General features: G+C 43.0%; 1 protein-coding gene across 1 annotated transcript in view; it reads left to right on the top strand.

Moving 5' to 3' along the window:
* Positions 1-13967, top strand: part of AKNAD1 (AKNA domain containing 1) — a 33731-nt gene extending 19764 nt beyond the window's left edge. Inside the window, 8 exon segments of the mRNA XM_032646295.1 lie at positions 1717-1790; positions 2513-2598; positions 6173-6270; positions 9219-9341; positions 9437-9718; positions 11837-11918; positions 12970-13069; positions 13808-13967. Of these exon segments, the coding sequence (XP_032502186.1) occupies positions 1717-1790; positions 2513-2598; positions 6173-6270; positions 9219-9341; positions 9437-9718; positions 11837-11918; positions 12970-13069; positions 13808-13939 (977 nt within the window). The 3' untranslated portion in view covers positions 13940-13967.
* The last annotated feature ends 1899 nt before the right edge of the window (positions 13968-15866 follow it).

Here is a 15866-nt window from a genome sequence, read left to right as displayed (position 1 = left end):
AACAGTAATAATTCTGTTGGTTTGGAGTTTTGCTGTTTGCATAGACTTTTTGCAGAAGAAAAATTGGAAGCTTAGAAAGGTGAAGAGATTTGCCCAGTGCAAATGACAGGAGACACTGGATCCCAGGTCTCCCAGTTCAGGCGGAGGGCACCCCCCCTACATTCTGCTAATGTAAATCTGCCTTAACTGTGAAGTGCGGAGATACTCCCTGAAGGCCCAGAAGTAATAAAAGGAAACACAGGGGAAAAATGAAGCGAAAAAAAACCTCATTATTTTTTAAATTATAAAAGTGATACAGGCTTATTGCAAAAAAATCAGAAAATAGAGAAAAGTATATAGAGGAACATTTCACTGACAGAAAAGCCATTGCTAATATTTTAGGGTACATCTGGTCTTTTTTTTTCTCTGATACACATAAACATTTTTACAAAAATGGGATCATACATGTATTGGGGGCTTTTTAAAGAATTTTTGACGTGGACCATTTTTAAAGCCTTTACTGAATTTGTTACAATATTGCTTCTGTTTTACGTTTTGGTTTTTTGGCCGAGAGGCATGTGGGATCTTAGCTCCCCGACCAGGGATTGAACCTGCGCCCCCTGCATTAGAAGGTGAAGTGTTAACCACCGGACCGCCAGGGAAGTCCCCATACATGTATTAGGATATGCTTTTTACATTTAACATTATATCGTGGGCCTCTCAAAAGTTATTGAATAAACCTACAGCTTCATTTTTAAGGACTGCATTGTATTTCATTGTATGGGTGTACCCTGATTCACTAAACCAATCCCTTATTGATGGACATTTAGTTTTTTCCACTTCTTTGATATTAGAAACACTGCTTCAGTAAAATCATTTTATATGCAAACCTTTGGCCATAGTTGATTAGTTCCTTTGAATAAAAACCTAGGATTGCAGTTAATGGTTCAAAAGATACACAGTGAAAATTTGGATAAACTGGCCTTTAGCAAAGTGGTGCCCACAACAGTGCCTGGGAGTGAAGGTGCCTTCCAACCTGAGCCAAACCAGGGTATCTGTTTTCTTTTTCTCTCCAACCTTTGCTAAAGTGATAAATGAAAACTGATACCTCATTGTGTTAATTTGTATTGCTTTGACTATTTGTGAAATTTACCCATTTTCATATGTTTCTTGGCCATTTCCACCACCTCTTTGACAATGTCAACATTTCAACTAATGTTTGCAAAACTGAAACCACAGTAAATCTTTTTAAGAAAGGCAGACAACTTGGAAAATAGTAAGAGCAAACACTGTTCAGGATTAAGATTTTTATCATACAAAGTTGCTCGGACAAGGGCACGAAGGAGCAGTAGCTCTGTGGTTAAGGACACAAGTGTATGGGGAAAGGCTCAAATGCCAGCTCTGCCACTCACTCTGTGTGACCTTGACGAGCTGCTTAAATTCTCTGAGCCTCAGATTATTCATCACTAAAATGGGGACGACACGCCAGGATGGTGGTAAGGGATAAAGGAGGTGATATGAGAGGTACTTGGCACAAGGAGCAATCAACAAATGGTGGTTTTTATGAATAAGAAAAACACTGAAACCCTCCAAAAAATTAATGGATAAAAGATTAGAACTAAAAGTCACAAGCAGGATATACAACCAATAAATAAACATATGTGGAAATGTTTATCTCCTTTAATAACAGAGGAAATGTTAACACAGGGAGCCACCCCTACTTTTTAAATTAACAAGAACATCTTCAAGGGATAACTCCTGATGCAGAGGAAGGTGTAGACAAACGAGCCACCAACGTTGATGGCGGCTCTGTAATTCGTACAGCTTTGGTGGAAAGCAATTAGGCCACATGTATCATCACACAAGCGCTTTCACAACCTCCGACCCAGACATTTCCTAAGGAAGTAATTCAAAATATAGAAAAAGCTGTCTGTACAATGCTGCTTATTTCTCACTATTGTTTATAATGGTGAGAAAAGTACGTTTATTTTCTGTTTACATAAAGGGTAAAACCATAGTAAGGGTGGTGTCAGCCTTTCCAGTTCCACAGTGTGATTTTTGTGTGTGTGTTAAACAGCGACATGTAAACAATCATTTAGGCCTCTAGATAGTCCCTAAACCTTGTTTTAATTCATAGTTGAATACATTGCTTTGGAAAGGCTTTTAGATTCTGCTAACCAGTGGTCAGATTGAAGGATTTAAAAATCATCTTAAATTGGTTCATCCTCTGGTGGAGCTTGGTGTAATTTGAAACTAAAGGAAAGAGAAAACAGGGTGGGGAGAGTATTCTCTCATCTGTACTAGATTTTTAAATGTCTGGAGAAGGAAGGAAGTCAAGGCAGGGTGGAAACTTTCTTTCTCTAAGCCCCAGGCCGTTACAGCACAGGCCCCACTGAGCCAGAAATTAGAGTGGAGGAGTCCTGAGATGGTGAGTTTGGCGGGGTCCGCGCAGCTGGCTGGGCCGTGCCTGTGCAGCCGAGGGGTGAGTCACTTCCTCGGTCGCATCCACATCTGTGTGTGCTCTGTGGTGCAGGAGGAGCCTAACAATGCTTCGGGGAGGCAGGACAGCGCAGAGACGACCGGTGCAAGCTGTGCCTTCTGCCACCGGGTCCTTGAATGGTGAGGGCTTCCAGCTGCTAAATTCCCAGGGTGGGTGGGAGCCGGTCTTGGGATAGTAACTCCAGTGAGGATGGGCATCAACTAACTGAACAAGTGCAAGCAGCCACGGGCCGAGTTATAGAATCGCAGCTCTCAGGGCTGGACACGCAGCCCGGTCTCCCTCCCAATTGACAAATCCCCGTAGCAGCGGCTCTCAACTGCAGAGAGCATCAGCCTTACCAGGGGACTTGAAAATAATGCACATGCCTCAGCCCCACCTACTGTATCAGCCTCCCCGGGGTGAAGCCCTGGTGGGAATCTTTTTTTAATATTTATCTATTTGTTTGTTTGTTTTGGCTGCGTTGGGTCTTCGTTGCTGCGCATGGGCTTTCTCTAGTTGCGGTGAGCAGGGGCTACTCTTCATTGTGGTGCATAGGCTTCTCATTGCGGCGGCTTCTCTTGTTGCGGAGCACGGGCTCTAGGCGCGCGGGCTTCAGTAGTTGTGGCGCACGGGCTTCAGTAGTTGTGGCGCACGGGCTTAGTTGCTCTGCAGCGTGTGGGATCTTCCCGGACCAGGGCACGAACCCGTGTCTCCTACACTGGCAGGCGGATTCTTAACCACTGAGCCACCAGGGAAGCCTGGGTATCTTTCTTTTAAATCTGCCCCAGATGATTCTGATAGGCCTCTTGGTTAAGAATCACGACCACAGCGTATGGAGAGTGGTTTGGCCTTTAGGCTCCCTTTGAACCTTGCCCACGTGGGAGATTATTATACACCATTGTGTACCAGCTCGCAGCCTCACTACTCTCTCCTCACAATGAATGAAAACTTACCCTGTTGGGTCCCACCTCTGCCCCCCAATCCCACCGGAAACAAGCCTAATCCTGTGTCCCAGGGTTTACTTCTCCACATCCCTCAGCAAGAAATCTTCCAGAGGTGACAAGCTGTAAATCGGGTAAAAAGCTGTAGATGTGAAATCCTAAGGAGAAATTCTTAATGGTTTTGAAACACTCTTTGGTCAGCTGTTAGCCCACATGGATTCAGAATCATTTATTTGAAGCTTCTATCAGTCAGCAAGAGGTGCCTCCTCCAAGCTTGAGAGGCACTGTGGACTGGAGCCAAAGCTTGGCTAATTGACCTTAGGAAGGTGGAGAGGCAAGGAGGGAGGGGCTGTTTAGCCACCACTATTACCTGAACATAATGGATTCTAATAGAGGCAGATGACAAGGTCTGAAAGACTGAAGTTTCCTGTTGGAAAGCATGCCAGCACGGAATGGCACTTGTCATAAGGGTCCTATTGAGTTTCTGCCCTCTAAAAAAAGAAACAGCATGGTTTTGTGGTTAAATATCTGTGTGTCATCTGGTGTGGACCATTATTTTAAACCAACATGTCCATCATCAGCTTTGACTCTCCTTTCAATACAAAGGTCACAAATGATGCCAAATCCCTGAGTCATCCCAGACCCACTATTTTTTTTTTATTGAATTAAAACCTATGTTTTGGGCTTCCCTGGTGGCGCAGTGGTTGAGAATCTGCCTGCTAATGCGGGGGACACGGGTTCGAGCCCTGGTCTGGGAGGATCCCACATGCCGCGGAGCAACGAGGCCCGTGAGCCACAACTACTGAGCCTGCGCGTCTGGAGCCTGTGCTCCGCAACAAGAGAGGTCGCGATAGTGAGAGGCCCGCGCACCGCGATGAAGAGTGGCCCCCGCTTGCCACAACTAGAGAAAGCCCTCGCACGGAAACGAAGACCCAACACAGCAAAAATAAATTGATTAATTAATAAACTCCTACCCCCAACGTCTTCTTAAAAAAAAAAGTCTTTAATAATAATAAAAACAATAATAATAAAGGCATTAAAAAAAAAAAACCTATGTTTTGACTTTTTTTTTTAGGTTTTAGTAAGTATAATAAAAATAGTTTGACATTAAAAAAAGTTTTGATTAAGCTTTCAAGGTACTAAAGATTTCTCTTCCAAATTCGTAGTCTAGACCTCACAGAACTACTAAAGTAGCAAGACAGGGACTGGTGTTCTAGACTACATTTTCTCTTTTATAATGAACAAGATGGAAGGCAAAACACAACCAAGTGTAAAATCAGATCTAACAGTAAATCAGCTGCTGGGGTGTGATGTGGCGATATGCATGATTTATAAATTGAAATCTTGGTAAACTATATCATCCCTGAGGAATTAACTGAACAGAGGGCTATATATACTCTTTACTCTTTTAGAAGATTAGCTCTCTCTCAGATGGGATGTGTTCTTTATTTAGCCTACTGATGTACGTACTGTTTGAAGGATATTTATATATATGCAGATAAATAACATATATACTACGTGTAAAATGCTTATCCCTTTATGTCTGATGCAGAATTTTGGATTTAAGAGTACACTTCAGCTACTTGGTCTTGTTGAAAAACTGTCTTCTCAAGTAGAACCACCCTTAACTGTTTTTGGCAAGAAGATTTTAGTGCACAAAGAAGTTTAAAAGAGGCAGAAAAAGAAAGTCATGTGTTGGACTAAACTCACTTGAGTGCCATCCAAGTTTTCCACTTTGGAGAGCAGATGTTCAAATGCCCCAGAGGAGGAGGGTGGAGACAGAAAATGAGGTGTGAGAAAATATGTGACTCATGAGGAGAGCATATTTTTCCAAGAAGAGGGAAAGGGCCTGGCTTCTCAGCCCCCAGCCTCACAAACTCCAAGAACGGCACCTCTCTCCACCAGCAGCAGGCCCAGGCACAGTGGGACATGCACATATTTGCAAGCAAGGCCTGAGGCTCAAACTCCATCCCCGGGAATCAGTCTCATTCCTGACTCACTGGCTACATCCAGGACATCTTGGGCTACATCCAGGACGTCTTGGGCACGGTGCCCTCCAGGCTAAGAATGAGCAGCGTTCCCTAGGGGCTATTATAGTATTCTAGGGGCTGAGCTAGAGCTTTCTTAAGAATTGCTATCAACAAAAATTCCTTTGGAGGAGTTAGAATTTCTGTGAAGGAGGGAGACAGAAGCTACAGACAAGTTGGAGGAAGTGTCCCGGTAAATGACAATCGAAGGGCATCTTTCTGATGCCCCCTGGTGGCCTTGCACAGCTAAAATTAACCCCACATGCTCTCATAGCCTTTAGCCCCGTAGACACTGGACAAAATCCACCTTGCTGGAATTTTCGGATCACTCAGCTTGTGCTTATGGATCCAAAGCCACGTGATCTGGTATTGACATGTAGTACAGCTTCTTCCCGTGATAAGAACTGATTTTGAGACAATGAATTAAACTCCAAATTTTATAATTCCATACTTCAAATTTCTATATTGTTTATGTGTATCATGACTAGATATTATCCTCAGGGAAACAAAACAGATTTACTTTTAATGTTTGGTATGCATGTTCTTTTCAGGCCAAATTGTGCTGGGTGCACTTTCTCATGGGGAAGCTCTCAAACAGGCAGGCAGAGGGATAGCTGTGTTGAGGATGACATGCATGCATCCTCCATCATTCCAGGCTCTGACATAAGAAATTTCACATTTCAGTTTTACCAGACCTCTCACTATCGCTATTAGCAGTATACTAAAAGTTTATGCACCTTTTTTAGGAAGCAAAAAATGGAGAAAAAAGGCCACAGAGGAATCAACCGTGGAAGGTTTCCTGTTGCCATTCAAGACAAGGCACGGCACCCAGACTCAGTTCTCGGTAAGTTGAGGGGTCTGGGGCCAGTCGTCATGATCCCTCTCCTTGGGGTCCACTCACTGCCAGCAGACCATGTGCCACGTCAAATAGCTTTACTTAGGCTAGGGTGTTGCACGTTGGTTATTATTATTATTGTTGCAAAATGTAAAGAATAATGAATTGATTCAAATGAGATGTGGTCAAGCAGGGTGAAAGTGCCCACACCTGTCTCTGCCTGGAGTCACAGGACTCCGTGACTCAGTCACGAGGCGGCCTCAGTTCTGCGTGGCAGCCCCCCAGCATGACCCATAATCTGCACCTTGGGAGCTCCCCCGCCACGGGACAGTTGCTGCTGACTTGTCCATACACATTTCATAGGAGCAAAGAAAGTTAGAGTGGGGAGCAGACCCAGAGAGCACCAGTGCATGGAATCCAATGAGTTTTAGTCATAGGGGCCCTTCTCCAAAGATAATTTAAGCAGAAAAACATCCCCTGGCAGGACTGCCCTGGGTGAGGAAGAGGTGGAGTTGAGGCCTGCTGGCTTAGGTAGCTCCTGAGAAGAAAATCAGCGGCCGAGCCTAATCTACCCAGTTTATACAGCAGGAAGCTGGGGGCCAGAGAGCTAACCAGGCTTGCTTTTTCCTTCAACTCAGTATTCTTCCTGTTATGTCACATTTGGTTCTATTTCTTCTCTGTAGATGACACATTTTCTAATAATAATAGTAGGTTTAATCGATCGAACACTTACTGTATACCAGACACCAGAGCAGAGTAGAGATTTTCAAAGTGCGGTCAGAGGGCCCCCGGGGGGCCGGGAGGTCCTCTCTTTTCTGTGCAAGAACAATATTTCAACAGACTGAATGGAGATACAGCTATAAAGTCCAGCTGCCTTCCGTTAAGCTAGATGTTTTAGAAATTTGCCAAAACGTAAAACACTGCCATTTTACTCACAGACTTTTTTTCAAAAATAGCTATTTTTCATAAAAAATGTTATTTTGTGAACATGAAGTGATTATTACTGTTTTTAAATGACAAAGTATTTTTTAAGTGCTTCAGTTTAAAATTCTAAAAAAAAAAAAATCTTTGAGACTGCCCATTTAGTCTTAGGAAAATCTGAATGATTCTACACAGCAAAAATGACTTGAAATTTATAAATACCTCTCTACCAAGCCACATTCAGTTGACTGAATGTTGTATGACAGCTCTTCTCCAATGCAAGGGGAGGGTGGATTTTTACTACAGGTATAAAAAATTTCATATATGATAAAAACTATAATAAGCAAAAGCTCTTTAGGGTTCTCAATTTTAAGAGTGTAAGTAAGAGTGTTCTGAAATTAAAGAACTGAGAACGGTTGACATATAGTGTACATCACTTGGCTATCATAATACCCCTGTAAGGTAGGAATTATTATCTTTATTTTATAGATAAGTAAATGGAGGCTTGGAGAAATTAAGTGACTTGCCAGGGTCAAAGAGCCTGGTGTGTTATTTATTGCTGTGTAATGATGTATCACAAACCTTAATGGCTCAAAACAACAAACATTTGCTATCTCATAGTTTCTGCAGGTCAGGAATTTGGGAGCCATTTAGCTGGGTGGTTCAGGTTCAAGGTCTCTCATGAAGCTGCAGTCAAGATGTTGGCCAATACTGCCATCATCTGAAGGCTTGACTAGGGCTAGAGAATCTGCTTCCAAGATTGTTCACACACATGGCCACTGGCAGGAGGTCTCAGTTCCTCACCATGTGGACCAAAAGGCTGCTTGAGTGTCATTAAGACAGGGCAGCCAGCTTCCCCCAGGCAAGTGATCCAAGAGAAAGACTGAGATGGAAGTTTCAATGTCTCTTATGACCTAATTTTGGAAGCTATACACCATTGTTACCACTTTATTCTATTTGTTAGAAGCAAGTCACTAAATTGTGAGTTGTCACAATCAAGGAGAGAGGAATTAGGCTCTATCCTTTGAAAAGCATGTTAAAGAATTTGTGGACATACTGTCAACCAACATAGCCAATAAGTGGCAGAGCCAGGCTGCAAATCAGGCCTATCTGAACCCATGTCCTTTCCCCTGTACAACACAACCTTCCCAGGGTGTAGCTCCTTTTTCCTCTATTTGTAATTTCCTTGACTTCTGGATTAGAAGGCATTCAATGACCATTGACTGAGATTTGGGAAAGAAAACATCCTCCCTAGAGCTCATTCCATTTGTGATTTACACTTTGGAAGTTAATGTTACAAATGAGTGTAATCACGAGTGCAGCAAGGCAGGTAGCATTGGCAGAAGCTTTGTCCCCAAGCCTCGCCTCTCCTGGAGCTAAGACGCTGCTTGGACACCCAGGTGTGATGTGCTCACCTGCCGGGCCCACGCTCCCATACTCTGGCCTAACCTGGAGAACTCCACTGCCCACAGCCTACCGAATAAGACTCAGACCTGCACCGGACACACATGCTCTCTACTGCTAGCCTCTCTGTGGTACTGATGAGGGCAAAGCTATGATTCAAGTTCCCATATGGACTTACGAATGTGATGTGAGGAAAACCGTCTTTCCAATTGCCTGGATGACAAAACACAAGCTCTTGGCCACCACAGGGTCTAAGAAGAGAATGTGGATGTATCAGGGCTAATCTGGAAAAATAACTACAAATGCAAGATCGTCTGATAATTCAATGGACGAAATTCTCACAGATTCATCCATTCAGAGGACCTTTACTAAACACCTACATGTGCTAGGCAAATCTTAAGACTTTCCTATCAGAACTGTTATCTATCAAAACATCTCTCAGTTGTCATAAGGGGAATCCAAATGTCACCCCTAGGATGGCAACCCCCCTTGGTAAATTTCCCCTTGGGGAAATTGAACACTCTGGGGCCTAATGCATACCTTGCACGATCAGAGCTCTACTCTCCAGAGCATATTTTAGGACTATAATAAAAAAAACTCACACTTCCTTTGTGTAACTTGGGCTTTTTCAGGTTCTGATACAGGACTCAGCTGCTATTCTGCTTCTGGGACTGGACTGCAGAGTAATAAATGTGAGAACTGCAGCACTAAGATTCATAACTCCCAGAGAGTCTGCGGTAAAGCATTATCTAAAGGTGAGAGTGACTGGGCCGCATCAGAAAACAAGGCATAAATGGGGTCAGCTGTTGCTCCCAGGCAATGAGTTGTATTTTTAATCTTTTTTTTTTAGAATTTCATTACATATTCAACACCCCGGGACAAAATTTCTTTAATCACAGCAAAAGAAGTGCCTTTGCCCAGCTCCGCTATTTAAATGAAAATAAAAATTCTTCACCTTGTAAGTACATCTCCTGCCAAGATCCCATCTTTGTACACAACCTAATCTCCCTGCATGGGAGACCCACATCATACCAGCCACTGCTTCCATATGGGGAGCCCCTGCCCTGTTTAGTCTGCCGCCAGGTCTCTAGCACTCATCTGACACTTGCACATCCAGTCCGACACCTGGATGGCAAGAGGCTGGGCTGGGACTGGGAGATACGCAATCCTAGCAATAAAGGACTTTGAAAGTTACTAAGTGCTATACCAGTGTAAGTTGGTAACAAGTCATAAATATTTGCTGAACAAGTAACTGACTGAATAACTGCCACTATTGTTATTATTCAGAAGGGGCAAAAGCTTTAGATCTATCCCCACTAAAATTCAGCACATAAATAGACTATTTTACACTCCTTAAACATCATATTGCTAATTTCAATGCAAAATTTTGCTGCCTTTGGAACTAAGTAAAATCCCACAAACATTTATTTATAAAGATGAATAAAACATGGCTCCTTGGGCTTCCCTGGTGACGCAGTGGTTGAGAGTCCGCCTGCCAATGCAGGGGACACGGGTTCATGCCCCGGTCCGGGAAGATCCCACATGCCACGGAGCGGCTGGGCCCGTGAGCCATGGCCGCTGAGCCTGCGTGTCCGGAGCCTCTGCTCCGCAGCGGGAGAGGCCACAACGGTGAGAGGCCCATGTACCGCAAAAACAAACAAACAAAAAAACATGGCTCCTTCCTCCCAAGGAGTTTACAACCTATTGAGAGAAAGGAACTCCTACCCAAATAAGGAAAGTTCATGGAAAAATGTGATAAGAGCTAAGAGCACAGAGTGTACTAAGGGAACACAAAGGAGGGAAGGGAACACCCTTGTCTTGCTTCTGAACGACAGCTGTGTCTGGTTCTCTGACATCCTTTCCTCATGGGTGAGTTCATACCCTCAGAGTGCTTTCTCTCCATCACTGGGGACAGGGCACCAGAGAGAATGTTTCTGATCTTTTACAACTGCCAAAGTCTAAGACTAAAGAATGGTGTTTATCTGGCTGACCTCAGCTATGTCTCCCCTACTCACCCCCAGCTGCCAGATCTTCCAGTTGGATGTGTTCTGTTGAGACGACAGTCCCTGCAGAAGACTCTGCAGAAGCAACAGGCAGATTTCTTTACTATCGCCTTGGTTTTGGGGTCTACAGCCCACGAGACCTCTTATTCCAATATACAAATGAAGAAAGCAACTGAGTCACTTGAAATGTGATCTTGAACTCCATTAGTAAACATATAGTGGCCAAGAGGGTAGAAGTCCCAGGGAAGCTTTTGCTCGGTGTTAGACAGGAACCTCCAGAACGGACAGAAAATGGAGCGGGCTATTGCAGGAGGTCGTGAGTCCCACCCGTAGACTGAGAGACAATGTACTTTGTCAGGATGTTGTAATCTGTAGACTATGAGAACTGGACCAGATGACCCTATGACCCTTTCCAACTCTGAATTTCTATGTTTCAAATAAAATCCACAACTATATTTGGAGGTGAGCAAGGGGTTAAGACTGAGCTCATTAGTGCCTCTGTTCGTCATGACTTAAGTCTGGGTACAGCATGACTAAATTTGGACTTTCTGACTTCTGCCCTGCCTTCTGTGTCTCTCCCTGTTCCTTTGTCAAATAGGACCCTCCTGAGGGGGAGTGAAGCCAAGCTACTAGAGACCAGTGGATATGACAGGAGAATGAAGGAGAAAGAGGGGAAGATAGAGAAGAGAGGAGGAGAGGCAAGAGAAGGGGGAGAAGAGAGCCTCAGCGACAGAGAAGGCAGATTTGTTGGCTACTGACTTTCTTCTCTTCCTTCCCCTGGTGTTCTTCTTGTCTTCCATGGTGACATTTATCTTCTCTGTTTAGTCTCTATTTTCTGGAATTGTCTTAGTAACATAATTTAGTTTCTGACTCCTAGAATCCTTGCTCCTAAAGTGGAGAGGACTTCAGAAATCCACTCAGTTCAAACTCTTGGAAAATATTATCCCTCCATTTGCCAGATGAAGAAGTTGAGCCCGTAGACATGCCCAGGTCACACAGCTAGCACCAAGGGAACCTAGAGTCCTGGTCTCTTGTCTGCTAATAAAACTCCTTTTAAATGTTGAATTTCTTTTCTTGAATTCAGAATACTCGATGGCTATTTTCCATGTTCCCTAGTTTTATTTACTTAGTAAAATTTTATGAAAGATTTCATTCATATAGAAAAGTTCAGGGAATGATACCCATATATCCACCATTTGGAGATCATTTTTGATGCTCTGAATCTGATCACAGCTAACATTTTTCAGCTCATTCAAAACTAAAATGGATCTGTTTCCAGAGTGCAAATTCAAAATCCTCTCATGATGAATGTGAACTCATACCAGGAGAGTAAGTATGATTAACAAAATGGCTACCCATCGTTTGCATGCATGCAATACACTTAGTGCATTAGATCACCTGCCCAAGATCACCTAGATCATAAGGAGTAAAGCCAGGATTCAAACCTAAGTCTGGCTAATATTTCAATCATTCAGTTATTCATTCAACAAATACTTGAGTGTCAATAGCAGGACACTGCGCAGGTGCTGAGGACACAGTGACAAAGTCAACTTCTGTCCCTGCCCTTACTTTTTTGGTAGAGGAAAAGGGGGCATACAGAGTGCTATTACCTAATTTGGGGGTTTAGGGAAGCTGACTTCCAAAGGATAAGTATGAGTGAAGTAGCAAGGGGATGGGGGAGTAAGAGAGAAGAACATGCCAGTCTAAGAGAGCCTTCTGGTGTGGAAAAGCCCTTGGCAAGTTCAGGAACAATGTAGCTGGAGCCTAAAAGAGGGAGAGGCGGTGGGGGAAAGATGGGGCAGTGAGATGAGCAGGGCCAGGCTGTGCAGGGGCTTGTCAGCTGCATGAAGGATTTCAGACTCTTAGGTATAATGGGAAGCCAATGAGATTTTTTAACCAGAGTGTTTTTTTAAAGTTTTCCAGTGTTTTAAAAATCACTCTAACTACTAAGGGAGAGGGAATGGATTAGAGGAGTCAAGGATTGGAGCACAGAGACCAAGTAAGAGGCTAGTACAGTAATCCAGGTGGAATGATGGCAGCTTAGCCAAGGGTGGTAGAAAAGGAAAGAGAGAAGTCTAGTATTCAAGAGCTACTTAGGAGGCAGAATCGACAGTGTAGCTGAGTGGCCAGAGTTCAGGCTGTGTGGAGTCACACTCACTCAGTCTGAACCCCACTACTCACTACCATAGTGCAGTGCAGTGTGTATGAATGTAGCCACTGGGGGGTTCTTGGGTTTGTGTCTTGGTTGTGTGTCCTTGGGCAGAGGGAGAACAAACTCCTCGCCTCCCCCCCACGCCCACACACACACAGCCACTACTGAACCACAGAGTTGAGGATGGCACTTTATACAAGTATCAATGTGCTTTTGCCTTTTTTACAGTTCAGACCTTGCTACACCCTCACCCCATTCCCACTCCTGCAGGATTTCTGAAAGCACATTCTCAGGCAACTTTACCGGTATCGAAGAAACGGAATCTGAGGTGAGGACTTAGAAAAAAACACTCTGGAATCTTTGCAGCTTGTAAGTTTGGTCTTGATGACCACAAAACTGATGGCTTTTAAATTATTATGAGAGCATCAGAAAATGCTCTGCTAAAACAACTTGTGCTCAGCACTAACATAAAGACAGCCTGAGCAGCCACATGGTTTGTATTATTCCTAAATTGGTTCCAAGGGATATTTCCTGGAGAAAATGTTTTTTGGGTGGTGCCTCAGCTACAGGATTCCCCGGCGCAGACCTGAAGGCATGCCGCTCACAAGTTTGTTCCAGGGACACTGGGGTTAGAGCTATCAGTAGATTCCTATTTTCAATCAGGTTACTTTCAAATGCTGCCACAGCATGTGCTGCATCCCTGGGTGCCCTCTCAGTGGTTATGGCCCCTAAATCTCCTTCAATGCCCCTCCCCGCAAGAGCTTTTCTTCTTTGTCACGGATCTCTTTTTCCACAGCAGGGAAACAGCCCAGCAGGTTGCTGACTTCACCCTCTGATTCATGCTCGTCAGTCACGTGTTGGTCTTTTTTGTGTCCCTTTCTCTACAAAATATATTCCATCTCAGACTGGTTTCCTAGGAAACCAAGCCTCAAAAACAGAAATAGACTGGGTGGAAAACAGAATACTCCAAAAATTCCACTTTGCAATGTTCAATAATGAGGGAACCCAATTAACAGAAGCAGTAGTAAATTTATGTAACTAAAACGTGTGGACTTTTCCTCTGTAGATTTTAAACTCGTCTTTGGATCATGCCTTAAGGACAGCAACCATTTTGAAACAAACTACTGATCAAATGATTAGAACTACTGCAGAAGATCTTGCCAAAGTAGAGAGATGGAGGAACAGACTGAAATACTAGTTTGACTCAAGGCAACCAAGGATTAAAAAAAAATGCAGAGAAAACTTGGTCTTCACCCCAAAAGTATTTTACTTATTACACAAACTTATGAAGATGACTTTCTAGAGAAAACACCAAAACTGCAAGAAATGGGGGACACAATGTGCTAAAATGAAACAAAAAATGGACCTCTGATTCTTAAAAATCAAAATCAACACATATTTGCTTAAAAATAAATGTGTTATTCCTAACTCATAATAAAAGAAATCAAAATAATGAAATATACTTTTACCTATTAGTGTGGCAAAAACTAAAGTTTGAAAGGAAGTAAAAATGTGCTTCAGAGATAGTAAATCGTTTCAGTTAGGAGGAACAACGAAAAAAGTCTTTTTCAGGGTCTTGATACCAGAATCTGTAACTGCTCATTCTACCGAGGGTGGAGTGGGGTAGGGAATCAGCTTATAGTAGGAATTTATGTGTGATGACCTCTTATGTCTTCAAATCCAGTAAGAAATTTAGGAAACAAAGGGTCTCCCCAACTCTAAGCCTAAAATGTATGTGAAATTTGAGGCCTAAAATGTAGGCCTCAAAGGATCTCCTATCAGTGTGATAGGGCAGAGTGATCACTGAGGTGTGAAGTGACTGAATGAATGGACCAATGTTTGCTGTCATCACACTCTTAGCTCCATTTGTCACAGGGCATTGGATTACTATGAATCTCTGTTCCACACATGTACTAACCCTGGACAGATAGCTACCAAGGCATACAAAGATCTCAGATAAAATGCAGACACCAAAAAATTAACCCTCTCACTAGCAATGTACTGTTCTCATGCTCAGTCTCAAAGAGAGCTGTTTGTTAGACTGGTGGTTGCCAAGGGGCAGGGGGTTGGGGGAGGGATGCAGTGGAAGGTTGAGGTTAGCAGACGTAAGCTTTTACATATAGAATGGATAAACAACAAGTTCCTACTGTATAGCGAAGAGAACTATATTCACTATCCTATGATAAACCATAATGGAAAAGAATACATTAAAAGAAAAGCATATATATGTATAACTGAATCACTTTGCTGTACAGCAGTAATTAACACAACATTGTAAATCAACTATACTTCAATTAAAAAAAAACAAAGAGAGCTGTTTATTAATGTCACCTTTCCTCTCCACATATACATGTCATCCAGGTTAAATTGTATTACCTCTCTGTGCCTTTTGTTTTTCTCAGCTTTAAAATGGAGATGATAATAGTGCCTATCCTCACAGGATTAAATGAGAAGACTGAATGAGGTAACATAAACACTTAAAAACAGTGCCTCACATATAAAGCACAAAGTAAGCATTTGCACATTATTATTTTACTATCATTACTTAGTAAAATATCAAGTTCTAAAATTAAGATATCAAAAACAGAAACTTTCCTATATATAAAAAAATCCAGGGCTTCCCTGGTGGCGCAGTGGTTAGGAATCCGCCTGCCAATGCAGAGAACACGGGTTTGATCCCTGGTCCGGGAAGATCCCATATGCTGCAGAGCAACTATGCCCGTGCGCCGCAACTATTGAGCCGCACTCTAGAGCCCGCGAGCCACAACTACTGAAGCCCGCGCGCCTAGAGCCCGTGCTCCGCAACAAGAGAAGCCACCGCAATGACAAGCCCGCACACTGCAACGAAGAGTAGCCCCGGCTCGCCGCAACTAAAAGGAAAGCCTGCGCGCAGCAATGAAGACCAAACGCAGCCAAAAAAATAAATTAATTAATTAAAAAATATCTGTTTGAAAAGCATAATAGAAGATCCAATTCACATGGAACCACGAAAAATATTATGGTGATATGCAGGATCTATATAAAGAAAATAATGATTCTTAAGGTCATATTTTCCCTAAATTAACCTATAAATTTACTGTACACCTAATGAAAATATCAAAATAACTTTTGGTATTAACGAGACT

The sequence above is a fragment of the Phocoena sinus genome, chromosome 1, assembly GCF_008692025.1.
Source record: "Phocoena sinus isolate mPhoSin1 chromosome 1, mPhoSin1.pri, whole genome shotgun sequence".
NCBI classification, from domain to species: Eukaryota; Metazoa; Chordata; class Mammalia; order Artiodactyla; family Phocoenidae; genus Phocoena; species Phocoena sinus.
This window is presented reverse-complemented; position numbering and strand designations above follow the sequence as displayed.